Source organism: Melanaphis sacchari, unplaced genomic scaffold (assembly GCF_002803265.2).
Source record: "Melanaphis sacchari strain LSU unplaced genomic scaffold, SCAv2.0 Contig54_pilon_pilon, whole genome shotgun sequence".
In the NCBI taxonomy this organism is placed as follows: domain Eukaryota; kingdom Metazoa; phylum Arthropoda; class Insecta; order Hemiptera; family Aphididae; genus Melanaphis; species Melanaphis sacchari.
The window spans coordinates 1935759-1950741 of NW_020271380.1; the positions used below are offsets into that span (position 1 = coordinate 1935759).

Consider the following 14983-nt stretch of genomic DNA (forward strand, 5'->3'; position numbering starts at 1 on the left):
AAAAAATCAATGACAAAAAAAAAAAAAAAAACTTAACAGTATTTATATTTTAGCCTAACAATACAATTTATTACAATTCAATAAATTATAATATGACAGCAGTAAAAATCAAAATAAAGTGATTAATTCCATTGCGTTGGAACAAATTATATGTACTTTTATTTTAAATATTTTGAAGTAACTACTGTAAGAATTTAATTTAGTTTTTACTATAAAATATGAATACAAATCATAAACTAATAAGTAATAACCTTAGTAGCTAAAGCTGTACCAATAAAAAAAAAAAAAAAAAAAAATATGAATAAATCGATTTTTAGTATGTTTATTTATAGGCATTGTTAACTACTACTGTTATTGTAATAGGTAGTTTGATATTTTGTAGCAGGTTTATTAGTTATTACTATAATATGCACGTTATGTGTTAATAAATATAATTATATAATTAGTTTAATGATTGCCTGATGGCATCTTATTAAGTAGGTACTATTATACCATTAACCTCCTGTTATGTTAGTACAATAGTACAAGATCAAACAAATAATAAAAAAAAAATAATTAAAATATTAGGTACTTTAATATTTAGTGCTAATATAATACATATTTTATTATATTAAATGGTAAATTATTACCTATTAATCTAATTTAGCTTAAATAAAATCCCCCTTTCCTCGTAGGTTATCATAGAATTGCAATAATTCATAATTGCATGCTATTTTTATATTTATGTCGTTTATTTTTATCATTGATAAAGTATTATTTGTGACATGTTTTTTTTTATATAAGAAGATAATGTAAAAATTAAATTTTGCATTTAAAATTTTAAGATTATAAACTTAACTTTAAACTTACTATAATTTAAAACTATAGTGGGTTAAAACTTAATCTTACAAACTGCATTTTTTTTAATACATAAAATGTAAGCTGTTGTTTACATATCCAAACGTGTTATTTCCATATAAACTCTCCCAAGTCTGTAATTGTTATTTATTACATTTTGTACATATAATTTAAAAAGGTTCAAGTATAAAAATTAAAGTAAATAATAAAAAAAAATAATGATATAAATCAAATTTTTTAACTGTAAATTATAATTTTAGTCAATATACTGATAAAAAAAATTGTTATTTAAATTAAATTTACATTTAAATTGAATTTTATTTATAACGATAATAATTATCTGCAATTATTGCAGTTTCAGTGTTGCAATGAGATTTAAAACAGCTCGAGAAAGTTTACATATTTCTTTCAAGATATAAATATATAATTGACCTATAAGAATATACCTCCTATCTATTTTGCCAGTGATTTACGTAAAAAAAGAAGTCACTATTCCTAAATCTCTTTTAGTTTTGCTCGCATATTTTTAAATGTATAGTTAAGATTAACTATTATTATTATTATTATTGTTATTTTTTTTTATTGTTGGTTCATCTGTTGTCTCGACCCATTTAAATCCTTTCTCTAGTCAACGGCACACTGTGGATATACGTCCTTGCAACTAATTTATTCTGCCCTGAAACGTCTGACTGATGACGGTTCGAAGTGTCCACTTTAATTTATTTTTTGTTCTATGTTGTCTTTATCAACAATTATATTTAACACGGTGTTCCGCGTCGTCCACATTAATTTGTTAGTTTATAATTGCCGGGTATTCCAGTGCATTAAATCTGTCGAGATACTTCCAAATTATCCACGGTCCGTTGACAATTGCATTAGTTTGAAAACAACGCATCCAAATTTCTTGTTTGTCTTCCTCCTCACATTACTGATACATTTAAATGTCCAGCGTCCTACTACTACTGTCACCATCTGTATAATTCTTCACTCACTTCTTTTTTTTCAAACTCTTTTTGCTTATCCCTGTTTTTGTTATTTTTATATAACTTCTCTGCCTTTCTCTGGTCAGAAAGTGTACCGAGAACATAATGCTAGCTCCATGAATAATTATTGTGTAGAAACTGTACTATATATACTATCACCTCTCTGAGGGTAATCCTTTGTGGCCCTTGGATAATATTTACATTCCTAAGAAAATATCAGTGCATTTTCTCAGACAAATGAAGTAAAACAAAAAAAAAAAAAAAATGAGATTCAATAATTTTACTTTGTTAATTTGACACATAACCTAACCTAAATGAATACATGGTTACATTGGGAGTTTTTAACAGAGTAAATTTCTGTCTTAGGACACTTTATCCTTGGAGTTTTTATAGTATACTAGTTAAAATAGTTATCTACTGAACTATGTATTTTAAAAAATCAATTATTTTAACTTGAATAATAAAATAAATATATTGAACACCAATATGAAATATTCTTATAAATATAATTTCCATTTAATTTTAAGACAGACGAGTTTGAGTAAATTATTTTTGAAATGACTACTCAAATTTTAACAATCAATTTTTAGTCATAAAAAAAAATATAAAGATGTTTTTTTTTAAACATATCATTCAGACAACATGAAACAGATGTAAAGGGAAAAATTACTTTTTATACATAATCTTATATTATTAATTAGGTACTTAAACTTTAATGTGCGTTATGGGAGAACATTAATTTGATATTACAGTACTTGAAATTAAAATTTATTAATTTTCATGGAAAAATCTCTTGAAATTTTAATAAATAATACTAATTATGAAACTGATATGTAGTTTACAAATATATTCTAAGATGTCTCATAAATTACTACCATACAAAATTGTATGAAAAACCATGGCTTTTCTTATAACTTTTTATAATAAATAATAGTGCAATTAGTGTATCAAAGGATAGGTACTTAATAATAATTAAATTGATATGATTCATAAATCATAACTGTTATGACAATGACAGCTTATAAATTATAAATTTGAGTTATTTATGTTTAGTATAATGTTTTTATAAATTAAAATTTAGTTTATATTTCGTATTAAAAAATACAATTCATTTTTGTTACCAGTGAAAAGTAGGTAATTGAAGTACATAATAGTTTTATTTTTATTTATCAAGAATGCTTTTTCAAAATCATTCAAAGTGTCTGGTTAAATTACATTAAAATCGTTCCCATGTTTAATGTTAAATTTTGCATATTTAATTTTTTTTTACAGTTTCAGTAAAATTGTTTTAATAAAAGAGGGTAAGAAAAAAAATCTAGCAGTTAAAAAAAAAAAAAAATAAAAATACCAGAAATTGTTTATAATGGTAAAATAATTATCCAGTTATTAATATATTAATCTTTCTCAATAAAATGTTTAATTATAAACATAATATTAGGAAGAAAAAAAATAGGTAAATGATAATGATTTTGTTTTTTTTTTTTCAAGAGGATGACCTCACAAGTATATACCGGGCCCAGGATCTAGGATGAAGCTACCGAATTTCACGCTATGTCATTAATATTAATCTACTTGTATTCTATAGCCAATAACCATATACTATATTATAATATAGGTGCACAAAATATATTTAAACCTTTAAAATATTGTATATTCTTAAAATACGATTGATCCTCGAGCAATATTTTAAATCGCATGACGTATTAATAAATTTAAAAAATGTGGTTCACGTATTTGGCCTTATGAAATTGAACAGTTAAATATGTGCTTTCCGGTAGCAACAAAATATGTAAACACAATAAATAATTTAATATCGATAATAATTAATAATCAATTATAGACCCGGCGCCAAAATACCCATTAAAATTACTAACACTGCTGTAATTAAGTTTGTTTATGTGACAGCTTGCAAGAGAAAGCCGATTAGAATCAATTATTTAAAACTGGTTGAATCGGTGTTCATCTGCAGATATCTAAATAAAATTCGTACCACTAAAAATATTAAAAAATCCAGTATCTTTGACACAGTATTATGTTACTGATGATAACATGTATGAATAATAAATAAATAGCTTATAAATACATTGAACGGGTTAGACGGATACTGCGAAAGAATATGCAGAGCAGGTCACTCAATTAGTACCTATAGCGTGATTCACAAACTGGTTCTATTTTAGGACTAAATACGCAGACAAAAGAAGGATCGGATACGTATATTTTTATTTAAAAATTAAAATTGAAAATAAAACCTATGTAACGGTGAAGTTATGAATTATAATTTAATATTAATCATATGTTTATTATATATTTTATTTTATTAACAAAAGGCTAAATGGTTAACCTACTAACAATAGTGTAGTGAATAAGGTATGTAATTTTAGAAGTTTAATATTTTATACTTTTTAATTAAGCACATTATATACTGAGTTATTATAAAATTCCTGTCGTAGATATTTAAATATTTAACATAGATGTCTCCACCATACCTATATATATATATGAATAGATGTATTATAATGTATAACGTATGTCATAAATATTAAAAAAATTAAACAGGATATCTATAACGACTAACGACTGTAACTCAAACCTCATTTAATCAAATACTTAAATAAATAAAAAAACATTTTATTTATAGTAATTTTAATCATTATATTTATCATTAAACCGTTATTATACTTTATACAATATTACGTATAAAGTATCATGTTTTAACTAAATAACCAAATAATTGGAATATTTTTCATCTCATTTGAGTTTTAAATTGTAGATGTCATTACCATAGTCAGAAACATAGGGAGGGGGTCTAATTGCTAATGTGAAAATATCTTCTATAATTGTGGTTTGGATGATAATATATCATAGTTGTTGCGTACCCGATAATTTTGTTATAAAGTTAATATTAGTTATTATAATTTGAATAATTAATAATTAAAGAAATATATATTTAAAGTGAGGGGAGAGGGTAAGAAACGTGCCAAAAACCCTCTAGCTATATAAATGGTAGATGTTTATTATATAAGTATGTAATTGCATCATACAATACCGAAACTAACATATTAAGCTTAGCCATACCACAATGTTCCTAATAAATAATACGTATCTTTAGTGATAATTTCCTACATATTATATTATAAGCATCAATAGATGCTGTTAAAGTAACTAATTATTATGATTATCGCAGTGACTAAAATATTCAAAATCAATTTATGCACTAATTCTGTAGACAATGTAGTAGTGTACTTTAGACAAACTGAATATTGGTAAATTGAGTGTGTCATTGTATTTTTCTGTGTTAGATATAATTATTATACTTATGAGAAAACGGTGTAACCGGTGTTATAGAATATTGTGATTTTGTATTTTGAACAAATTAGAATATTGTTGGCCTAACTTAAAAATGGACATTTCAAGCTTAACTGTACTTCCTTTTCAAAAAATCGTTGTAAACAACGGCGTTTTGAGACCTGTACGCTTATTATTATATACAGGCATAGCATTTGTAACTTTTAAGTAGGTTACTACTCAATTTCCGCATTCTCCACAAGACATATTAGACAGCGTATAACTGCAATAACTATATTATACAGTCTACCACCTGGCACCTGTGCATTGCAATATTTGTGCATGTGCATGGTATGTTATGTTTAAATACTCGAATGATATATGTCGTGTTTAAAATATCCCGTTTTTTTTCCAAAACCATTGTTTGCAGATTTCGGCCCACGAAAAATCAAAGTGGATCCGCTTTAGGATACGATTTACGATGGGGCGTGTTTAGCTTAAATATATACATTATTTTTCAGTCACCCAATTTTCTGTAAACACTACGATCAGATAAGCGATCCTGTTTTAGTCACATATCTCGTACGTATTATTATGCATAATATGCAAAATATATATTACGGTCGCAATCTTACACAGTATTATACAGGTACGTGTGAAACCGATATTAGATTATTATTACCTTTGGGCTATAGCCTATAATTCCCGTTGCCAATACGACGCTATAACGTTCAATAAAAATAGTGTATTAATAATAATAATATGTTAATGCGAATAGGTACAGCCGGTACAGGTGAAAGGCCTCCCCCGACGTGAAATGATAAAGATAATAATACCACAATCATCCGGGTGATGTCACCCGTGTGACCGTGCGGCGTAAGGTATTCGCGGTCCAAGTTGAAGGTCGCCGCCACAGCCGTTCCCGCAATGCAAATGAAGACAAGGTTCACGACTGCACGCGCGTCGCGTTTACTTACAAAAAACAAAAAAGAATTTATTTTTTTTCCATCTCTCTGCCGGTTTCGCGAGCTCATCAAACACGACTGAATATCAGTCGGGTGACGGGTATCGAATTCACGGGAAAATTAATACACTATATGATATCACGATATTTTATCATTTTATAATATGAAATAAAAAAAAATATCTGTATGCATGTGTACGATTACGTATACAGGACTGCAGCAAATGTCATTTTAGACACCAACCAGCACTAAATACATGCTGGTATTCCGTGATCCAACGGCACTTGATTTATTCTTTTCAGGAAATCCAGTGTTATCGCGATTATTCGAAAAGTGACATCCGAAGGACCTGCAGCCATCTCGAAGAGAAAAACTTTACATATTTTTTTCATAACGCGATTTTTATGCGTACCGATAAATTTATGTCTACAGTATAAAACTCCTATACCCAAAAATAATCTCATGATTATTTTATGATCTATTGTCGATTTTGGTAAATATCACTGTAATAGAAGTTAATCAAGGATGTAGAAATTAATTGGATAAGATTGCGTTCGGTGTGGTTATGGAAGCAATTCATAACACGAATTTCAGACATTAAATTTATTTTATTTTCAAGCAATATTGCTAAATCGTATGAATTTCATTATAATCTATACAACTAAAAATAATAAAATAAATCTGTCCAGTAAGTATCTGAAAAACGTACAGCTGATTGGTGGTGTTCATACTCTAACATAATATGACGTAGTGATACCCAGTGAAATTGATTTGAATAATTTTATATTTATTATTTACTATAATAGTGTTTTTTATTGATATAAAAATTATGAATGTGTAAAATGCTTTAAAATTTAAAACAAGTTTCTTAGTAAGTAATTAATTTTCCAATTAAAAAATGTCGAAAAATTATAGTTCCGATATTTTTATATTAACATCTAAATTTAAAATTTTGACAAGTTTAAACCTAAAATTTAAAAGCTTAATACAATAGATTATTTATATGATTTGCAAGCTATATATAATATATATATATATACATATAAAAGAAAAAAATGTTTATCAGAAAAATCAAATAAATTATTTATGACTGTTTGAATTTAAATATTTTTTGACAATGGATTTTTACCTTGATGATAACTAATTTTTCCCAAACGATTTTTGTTTTTAGTTGTAATTCAATAATGAATACTCGTATATGTTTGAAATGTTCACAAAATATTTGAGCTTTGTCTATTTATACCAAATTGTCCAGAGTTATACAATAATTTTATATAGTAATAATTATCATTTTTCAACATCATAATATAAATTAGACTAAAATCATTAATAATTGTGAATCTTTTCAACCTTATTTCAACGTGTCATCTAAAAATTTCACAAGTTAAAATCATATAAAAAATTTTAATATCATTATATAAATATAAAAACAAAATATTAATGCGTTATTGATATGTTAAAATAATTTATTTAATTATAATATCACTGGATAGCCTCCCTCCTTTAAGATTTTACTATGCACTTATAATTAATTTTATCATATTATTTCATTGTACATTAAGCATAAATTGTTAATTTTCTTAGTAAAGATTATATTGTTTTGGAAAAAAAAAGTAAGTATGGTTAGTTATTTTTGAAATAAAAATGTGTACTTATTATTGAAAATTATTTAAATAAATTATAGTATTGACTATTATTTGAAAACAATATGTATTATTGACAATTACTGAATTAAAAAAAAAAAAAAAAATGTGTACCTACTATTTATTAATTATATTAATTATTAATTTGAAAATAATTTATATAATTGATTATAATTAGAAAAATATACAGGTTTTATTAACTTATTAACAGTTATTTTAAACAATTTGTGTATATAGGTTAGGTAGACATCTATATAAACATTTGATATATTTGTTTTGCTATTAGCATAATCAAATTCATAGTGTATAATAACTTAAGAAACTTTTTAAACTAAGCACGCTTTGTGTGTAAGGTAGTTTTATAAAGTATATTGTAAAAAGATTATAGTTTAACATCGATTATTTTATATAATATTTGTACTACAGTGCGTATTTTAATTAAATAATACTTAATTTGATAAATCGTGTTTTTATTGTTTGAAAATGTGTATTATATACATAAATACACGATCTTACTCAGATAATTTGAGTTTATTTCGTTTAATTAATATCCAATAGTTATTTATGGTGAATATTGTATCAGTAAATTGTATCATGGTATATTATGAACTTTTATGGGCCATAAAAAATTATTTTCATTCTACGCGTTCCATTATCACAATGTTTTATTGGCCAATTAATATGTTCATAGAAGGATAATGCGATCGTATGTTTTGACATCTAATACTATCAATCCAAAGCGTTTTTCTTTTGATACGTGAATCGTTTTCGAGTTGTGAACGCGCTTCTTGCAAACCCAGATGCCCCGTTCTGGCACAGTGTAATTGATAATTAAGCGAGTTTAATTGTTCACTTATGTTTTTTACTTCCAAAATAAGACTAAAAGAAAAAATAATATTATTTATTTTCATTGCATACATTATAGGTTTAAAATCCATGTAAATAAGGGTTTTTTTTGTATTTATATAGAACTAATGCAAAATACCTCAATTGTGCATTATCCTTTACGTTTTCATCCTCTGGACGTTTCAGCCGATTGTGTAACCTTGTTTCAGCAGTTTTTTTGGCATTTTCTATATTCGTTATAACGCGAAGGAGGTTTCCGATTAATTTTTCCGAATCACCTAATCGTTGAACTACCTAGTTCATTTTAAATCAATGCAAACAGATATTTACAATTATAAAATGTATTAAAACATAGATTCGGGTTTATACACAGCTATATGTTATACACATTTTCTTAGTTAACTTTATTACCAAATAAGTCTAATGTGTACATAAAATGTTAATTAAACGACGATTTACTTAAGCATAAATTAAATATAAATATCATTCCTATATTTTTATTATGTTTTGTAGTCTTAAATTATAACACATAATGTATACAATTATGTAATTCATAAATCGTATTTGATTAAAATTATAAATGTAAAACTACTCATTAAAAATAGCATTCGTATTAAAGTTGAAAAAATCAAAGTATGAGGAGGGGGGAAATAATATAGCTACCACAAGTCCTATTAAAGTATGCAGTAGAACCTCGATTATCCAAACTCCGTTATACGAACCCTCTATATTATCCAAATGTTATTTCGTTTCAATTCATGTATTCGAACGTCAATGCGTAAAATATCATGACGCACATGCCCGGTTGCAATTTACTATTAGTATGTAGTATGTATATGTACGTAATTTAATGACGTTTAGATGCACTTTGCACAAAAGCGTGTAGTAGCAATTCGTTAAATAAAAATTGATCAATTTGTCAATAAAAAATAATAAGTCTATAATATTTAATAATATTCTTATATTCATATTAAGCATTAACATTATAATATGTAATGTGTAATAACAAGTAGGTGGATAATATATAATAATATCCTATATTCAATTGAGGTTCTACTGTATTAAGAAAAACTGATTGGTTTCTCGCCTTCGACACATCAAATAAATTCATATTTGACGTGTCGGGTGATGTAAATTACAAATTACGAATAACTGTAACGAAATTAATTTTTAAACAACATCAAAATAACTTTTACCCTACGAAATAGTGTACTTATATTATTTTTTAAAAGTAATTTACTAAAATATACTTAATAACGTTTAAAATTATTATAAATAATTGACTATTAGTGGATAATACGAGTCTTATATGAAAGTAAAATACGACGTTATTGTATAAATATACGAACATTGAACTCAAATCGACAACTTAATTAATAAGATGCGTAATCACTTCAACTTGTAATTATTTACATTAGAGTCATGTAATGAAAATTGATATTTAATTGATCGTAAAATTTAAAATAAAAATTTTTAAAATACGTACCTATTTAAAGAATAACAATTATATACGCATCATTTAAGTGAGTTAAAAACATAATAAAAATTTAAATAAAAAACATTTACTTAAGTTAAAGATAATTTTATTAATAAACACCAACATTTAAATATATTTTAATTAATTGTGTTGTAATTAACTATAACATGTTTTAATATATTTAATTTGAAGTTCTGATATTATTATATATTTATATCCAACTTCAGTAAATAATTAGAGTAAACTACTTTGTTATTTAATTTTATTGATATTTTTATATTTCTTTCATTGTAACGTAAAATAGGTACTATATGCGCATTTTATACTTTTTAATTTCCTTTAAAAATAAAATGTAAAAAAAAAAAAATTATAAGAGAGCACAAATTTATCATTTATTGTTTTATAATAGATCTAGATCTATTTATTATTTATACTTTAATATTTAATAAAATAAAATTATATCGAATATCGATTTTGACAAACGTGCAAAATTAAATAAAAAATATAAATATCTTGTCTTAACAATCAAATTCAAAATAAGAATTATTCCGATAATTCTATTAATTTTTATATTATCCAGATTTAAATTAAGAGAATATATTATATTCATTGATAGTATATTTTAAATTCATTAAATGTAAATTAATTTAACATTAACTATTCCAAATCAGTCCATACTCACTCTAAGACATGGTTAACCTGTATATTAATAAATAATAATTTGACCCAAAATTTTATCTAAACTTAATGTTCGTTTCATTGTGTTTAAAATTTTTGTTTTTAAAAATAATTTTATCAACTTAAACATAAAATTAATTATTTAAAAATCACTCCATCGACAGATCTAATCTTAGGAACTACAACAACGCGATTAAAAAATCGAATATCAACAAAATTCTAATTTATTGAAATAAATCTCTCAGTCATCGAAAAAGCAAAAACTTTTTACAATATATTTCAATCTTGTTAGTCATCATAATTAATCCATAAAAAGTTTATTTATCTCAACTCTACCATAAGTTCTTCGCTGTATTCAACTAGATAATAGTGATGTGACTTAAATATTTCATGTATTATTAGGTATTTATGTTATACTCAGTATAGAAAATACCTCTGTGTTGCTTCTTTAACCAAGTTTTACATATATACATTTTGTGATCTAATATACTTATTGTACGTTTGAATATTTAATAGCGATGAAGTATTTTATAGTTTGAGAATAACATTTTATTTTAAAATTATTTATTTACTTGTTTTAAATCATTTTCTATTGCTTGACCAATTTGTTGTGTATCGGATATGAAGCGCGCTAAAGCAATATCAACTTTATCAGCTTGATCTCTCAATCTATTTGCGCTTTTCTTGAGTACATCGTCGACTATTGATCTCAATTGTTTTGATTCATTTAAAACTTGCATACCTTCTTCATATAAACTTTTAGTAATTGTTTCCCATTCTGGTATTGATAAACAAGTGCTAAAATGAATAAATAAAATAATATATGTGAATATTAAAATTTGAAAATCATATAATACAAAGTATTTTGTGCTAACAAAACGTTCATACTTTTCAGAATCTTTTATAACATTTGTATGTGACATTATGATAGGCGCCTGAATATTCAACCCTAAATTGATAGTATCGATTTTAAATGATTGATACTTATCACTCCAATTTTTTTCTAATCGAATCTTCATTTGTTTGTTGCGCTCTAATTGAACTTCTATCTGGCACAATGTGTCACAAAATAAATTTCCTATTTCGGTAATTAGTTCCTTTTCCTATTTATACATTATTAGAGAAATTGATATATCAAAAACTTTAACTGAAATTGAAAATAATACTTTAAGAAGTTCCACTTGTCCAGGATCTAAAGTGTGATCCATTTCCAGTCTAAAAGATCGTCGTTCTAAGCATTCAGTAGATATAGAACATATAATACGCAAAGCCGTTTGAGCTTTTTGAATTTTTTTTTTACTTAACATTAGTAAATCGATTTCATTTTGCATGTTTTTTAAGACTTGAAACATGTATGTTCTCCATCTATCTATGTTTCTAGCCGTACCAGCAATTTTATTGGTACTATCTAACATGCATTTATCCACAGAACCGGATATAGTGTTTATTGCACGCTGTACGTTATACTCGACCCTAAATTTATATGTGAATATCACGTATTATAATCAAATAGTTTTAAAATAATTTATATTTAAATTATAAAATCTTACACGTTTAATTGATGATGTCCCTGAACTGATCGATTTAGTAGTACTTCGTTGTGCTTTTGCCATTGGAGAAATGAAGAAAATGTTTTCTCCTTTTCGGGATTATTCGCACAGATATTTTGGATGATACATGGTTTGTGGATGATTTGATTGTTTATTTGAGATGAATCATTTGAAATCATATCACACATTGAGATCTGATGGTTAGGGGTTGACATTTTTTCCATGATAATGAATTATTGAAAAAAAAAATAATCTAAAAAAATAAGTATTCGAAAGTGAAATGTCTTGATAATAATATTTTTTAGTATAATTAAATTATTACCTGTATGTATTTTGAATTTAAATCACTATTAAAATATTTTAATAGTTAAACCAACACATTAGAAATAATATTTTTTCTTTTTTTGCTTATGTTGGAAGTAAAAAACCTAAATGATTAATTAAATACGCTTGATTATCAATTACTGTGTGCCAGAACGGGGCATCTGGGTTTGCAAGAAGCGCGTTCACAACTTTAAAACGATAAACGTATCAAAAAGAAAACGTTTTGAATCGATAATACTTGATGTTTAAACAGATTTAGAGTTGTATAAGATTTAATTAAGTAGGTAGGTATTGTTAATTATTATATTTTACTATAATTTACCAGGTATTGTAAATTAATAAAAAATGTATTAATTTATGTCCAATAAAAAATTTAACAAAGAATATATACTATTTGATGCTATAATTAAGATTTAAAAAATATAAAATGAATTATTTAAATCACAATTCTTGAAGGATATATTTACAACACAAGATTTTAAAATATTAAACAACTTACCGATTTAACAGTCAATAGTATCGTAGCAACGTAAATATTATCTTATAAATAGAAATCAGAATTATATGCATTAAACATGATGTGTTAAATATGCGAAGAAAATGGATCAAACAAATAATTGTAACCTATATCATAAATGTATACTATTAAAAAATAAAAATAGTTATTTTTGTTTTAATTATGTTTTTATTTAAAATCAAAAAAAAAAAATAAAATTAATTTCAACATCAGAGAATTTAGGTAGCAAAATATTTCAATATATAAAAAATCATCATTTTAGTTTTTGGTTACAAGTTTAAATACATTAAACAAAATAAGTTTCAAATAAAAAAAAAAAAATAAAAAAAAATAACTAAAACAATTCAAACATAATAATGAGACAACAACTCAAATATGCAATGTAAACAAAATGGACAAATACTAATTTGTATAGGTGCATCTTTGAAAAATTAATTTTTAATAATTTTTGTTATAAAACAATACTTTTTTTTTTGTAAATAGATAATAATTGAAAATTTTAATTTACAGAATTAAGAGATGAAATGATTTAGTTATTCATCAAAATTATAAAAATATGCACTAAGTACTAATGACAAAATATGCCTTAACCTTTCAAATAGGAAATTATATGCAAAATTAGTCTATGGAATCAGTTCAGTTTGAAATATCAAATGAGACATTTTTAATCCTTAATATACTGCATTAACTCAATATGTATATGTAATTGTGTATAGTTCCGGTCACTAGTTATAAGTTATAACTTTATATGGTAAAAAAAAAAAAAAATAATAATAAAATGCAAATTTGTTGTAAATTAATAATAATTACAATCTAGTGGGTGAGGTTTTAATTGGTATAAAGCTATAAAACCTATGATTTAAAAAAAAATTATGGCCATGATTTTAAACGAAATAGTTGCTTTTTATACGGAACCTATAGTTCAACAACCTAAACAAAAATCTCTGATGTGCTTGTAATATTGCATATCACATTAACAATGGGGCGTTTTATAATAAACAATATAATAATTTTTATTTTGTACTAAGTTTAAATTACCGTAATCAATTTGTACAGATATTTTATCATTATAATAAAAAGAAAGTATTTTAATTTGTTAATTCTCTTCAATAACCATAAACTTTATAAATGTTTTTCATAAATACTATTTTAAAATAGTTAAATGTTATTATTTTGAATATTAGTTTCTTCCTTCTAAAGTAATTATAAAATTATCCCACTTTTTAAGTTGATTCTAAAAAAATGATATAAATCAATGCTAAAAGATATTTGTATAATATAAGAATAGTTATTCTTTTTTAATAGATTAAAATATGTTGTATTTATACTTAGTTAAAAAATTTATGATTATTAAAATTATTAAATTTTGAAAATACTAGAAATTTTAAATTTTTATCTCAAAAATACCAATTAGATTCATTTAATTATTAGAAAAAATATTAAAAAATTGAAGGAATTTTTCTACTCCAAAAATTGAAAAAGAGAATAGTTATAAAAATCAAACTCTAAATTATTTACATCGAATATGGAAACATGTATTGTTCTAATAATCTAATAATTGAATAAACACGTGAACTTAAAAATGGACAAACTTAAACTCTATAATTACATATTAACTATCAGACATATAGTGAATAAACAGAAATTATTTATAATTTTAAATTTAATTTATAAATACATTTTATTCGAATATTCAATTAAGACAGTCCATAGCTTTAATAAAAACTAAAAATTAACTACCTAAGTATTTAATATAAAAACATAAAGTCATATTTAGAAATTAATTGAACAAAAGTAAAAATTAGCTTCAAAATATCAGTAGATTAATTTATTATGTTATACAGGTAGTTAGTCTTAGACAGCAATTTTGTTTATAGA

General features: G+C 24.4%; 1 protein-coding gene across 1 annotated transcript; it reads right to left on the bottom strand.

Moving 5' to 3' along the window:
- Window positions 1–8261: 8261 nt before the first annotated feature.
- LOC112599759 (tektin-4) lies at window positions 8262–12488 on the bottom strand. The gene is made up of 6 exons (XM_025346818.1): window positions 12265–12488; window positions 11881–12187; window positions 11603–11817; window positions 11287–11512; window positions 8699–8853; window positions 8262–8592 (listed from the first exon to the last, which is right to left on the bottom strand). Exons 1-6 carry the CDS (start codon window positions 12486–12488, stop codon window positions 8379–8381), a joined length of 1341 nt encoding a protein of 446 aa, XP_025202603.1. The 3' UTR covers window positions 8262–8378.
- Between the last annotated feature and the right edge of the window lie 2495 nt (window positions 12489–14983).

What these genes read in the sequence shown, in the direction of transcription:
- LOC112599759 (XM_025346818.1), bottom strand. Translation starts at nt 12,488, where the DNA reads ATGGAAAAAATGTCAACCCCTAACCATCAGATCTCAATGTGTGATATG. An exon ending in GACAAGTGGAACTTCTTAAA is followed by an intron (nt 11,818 to 11,880) that starts GTATTATTTTCA and finishes ATGTATAAATAG; the next exon opens with GAAAAGGAACTAATTACCGA. An exon ending in TAGAAAATGATTTAAAACAA is followed by an intron (nt 8,854 to 11,286) that starts GTAAATAAATAA and finishes AAAATGAACTAG; the next exon opens with GTAGTTCAACGATTAGGTGA.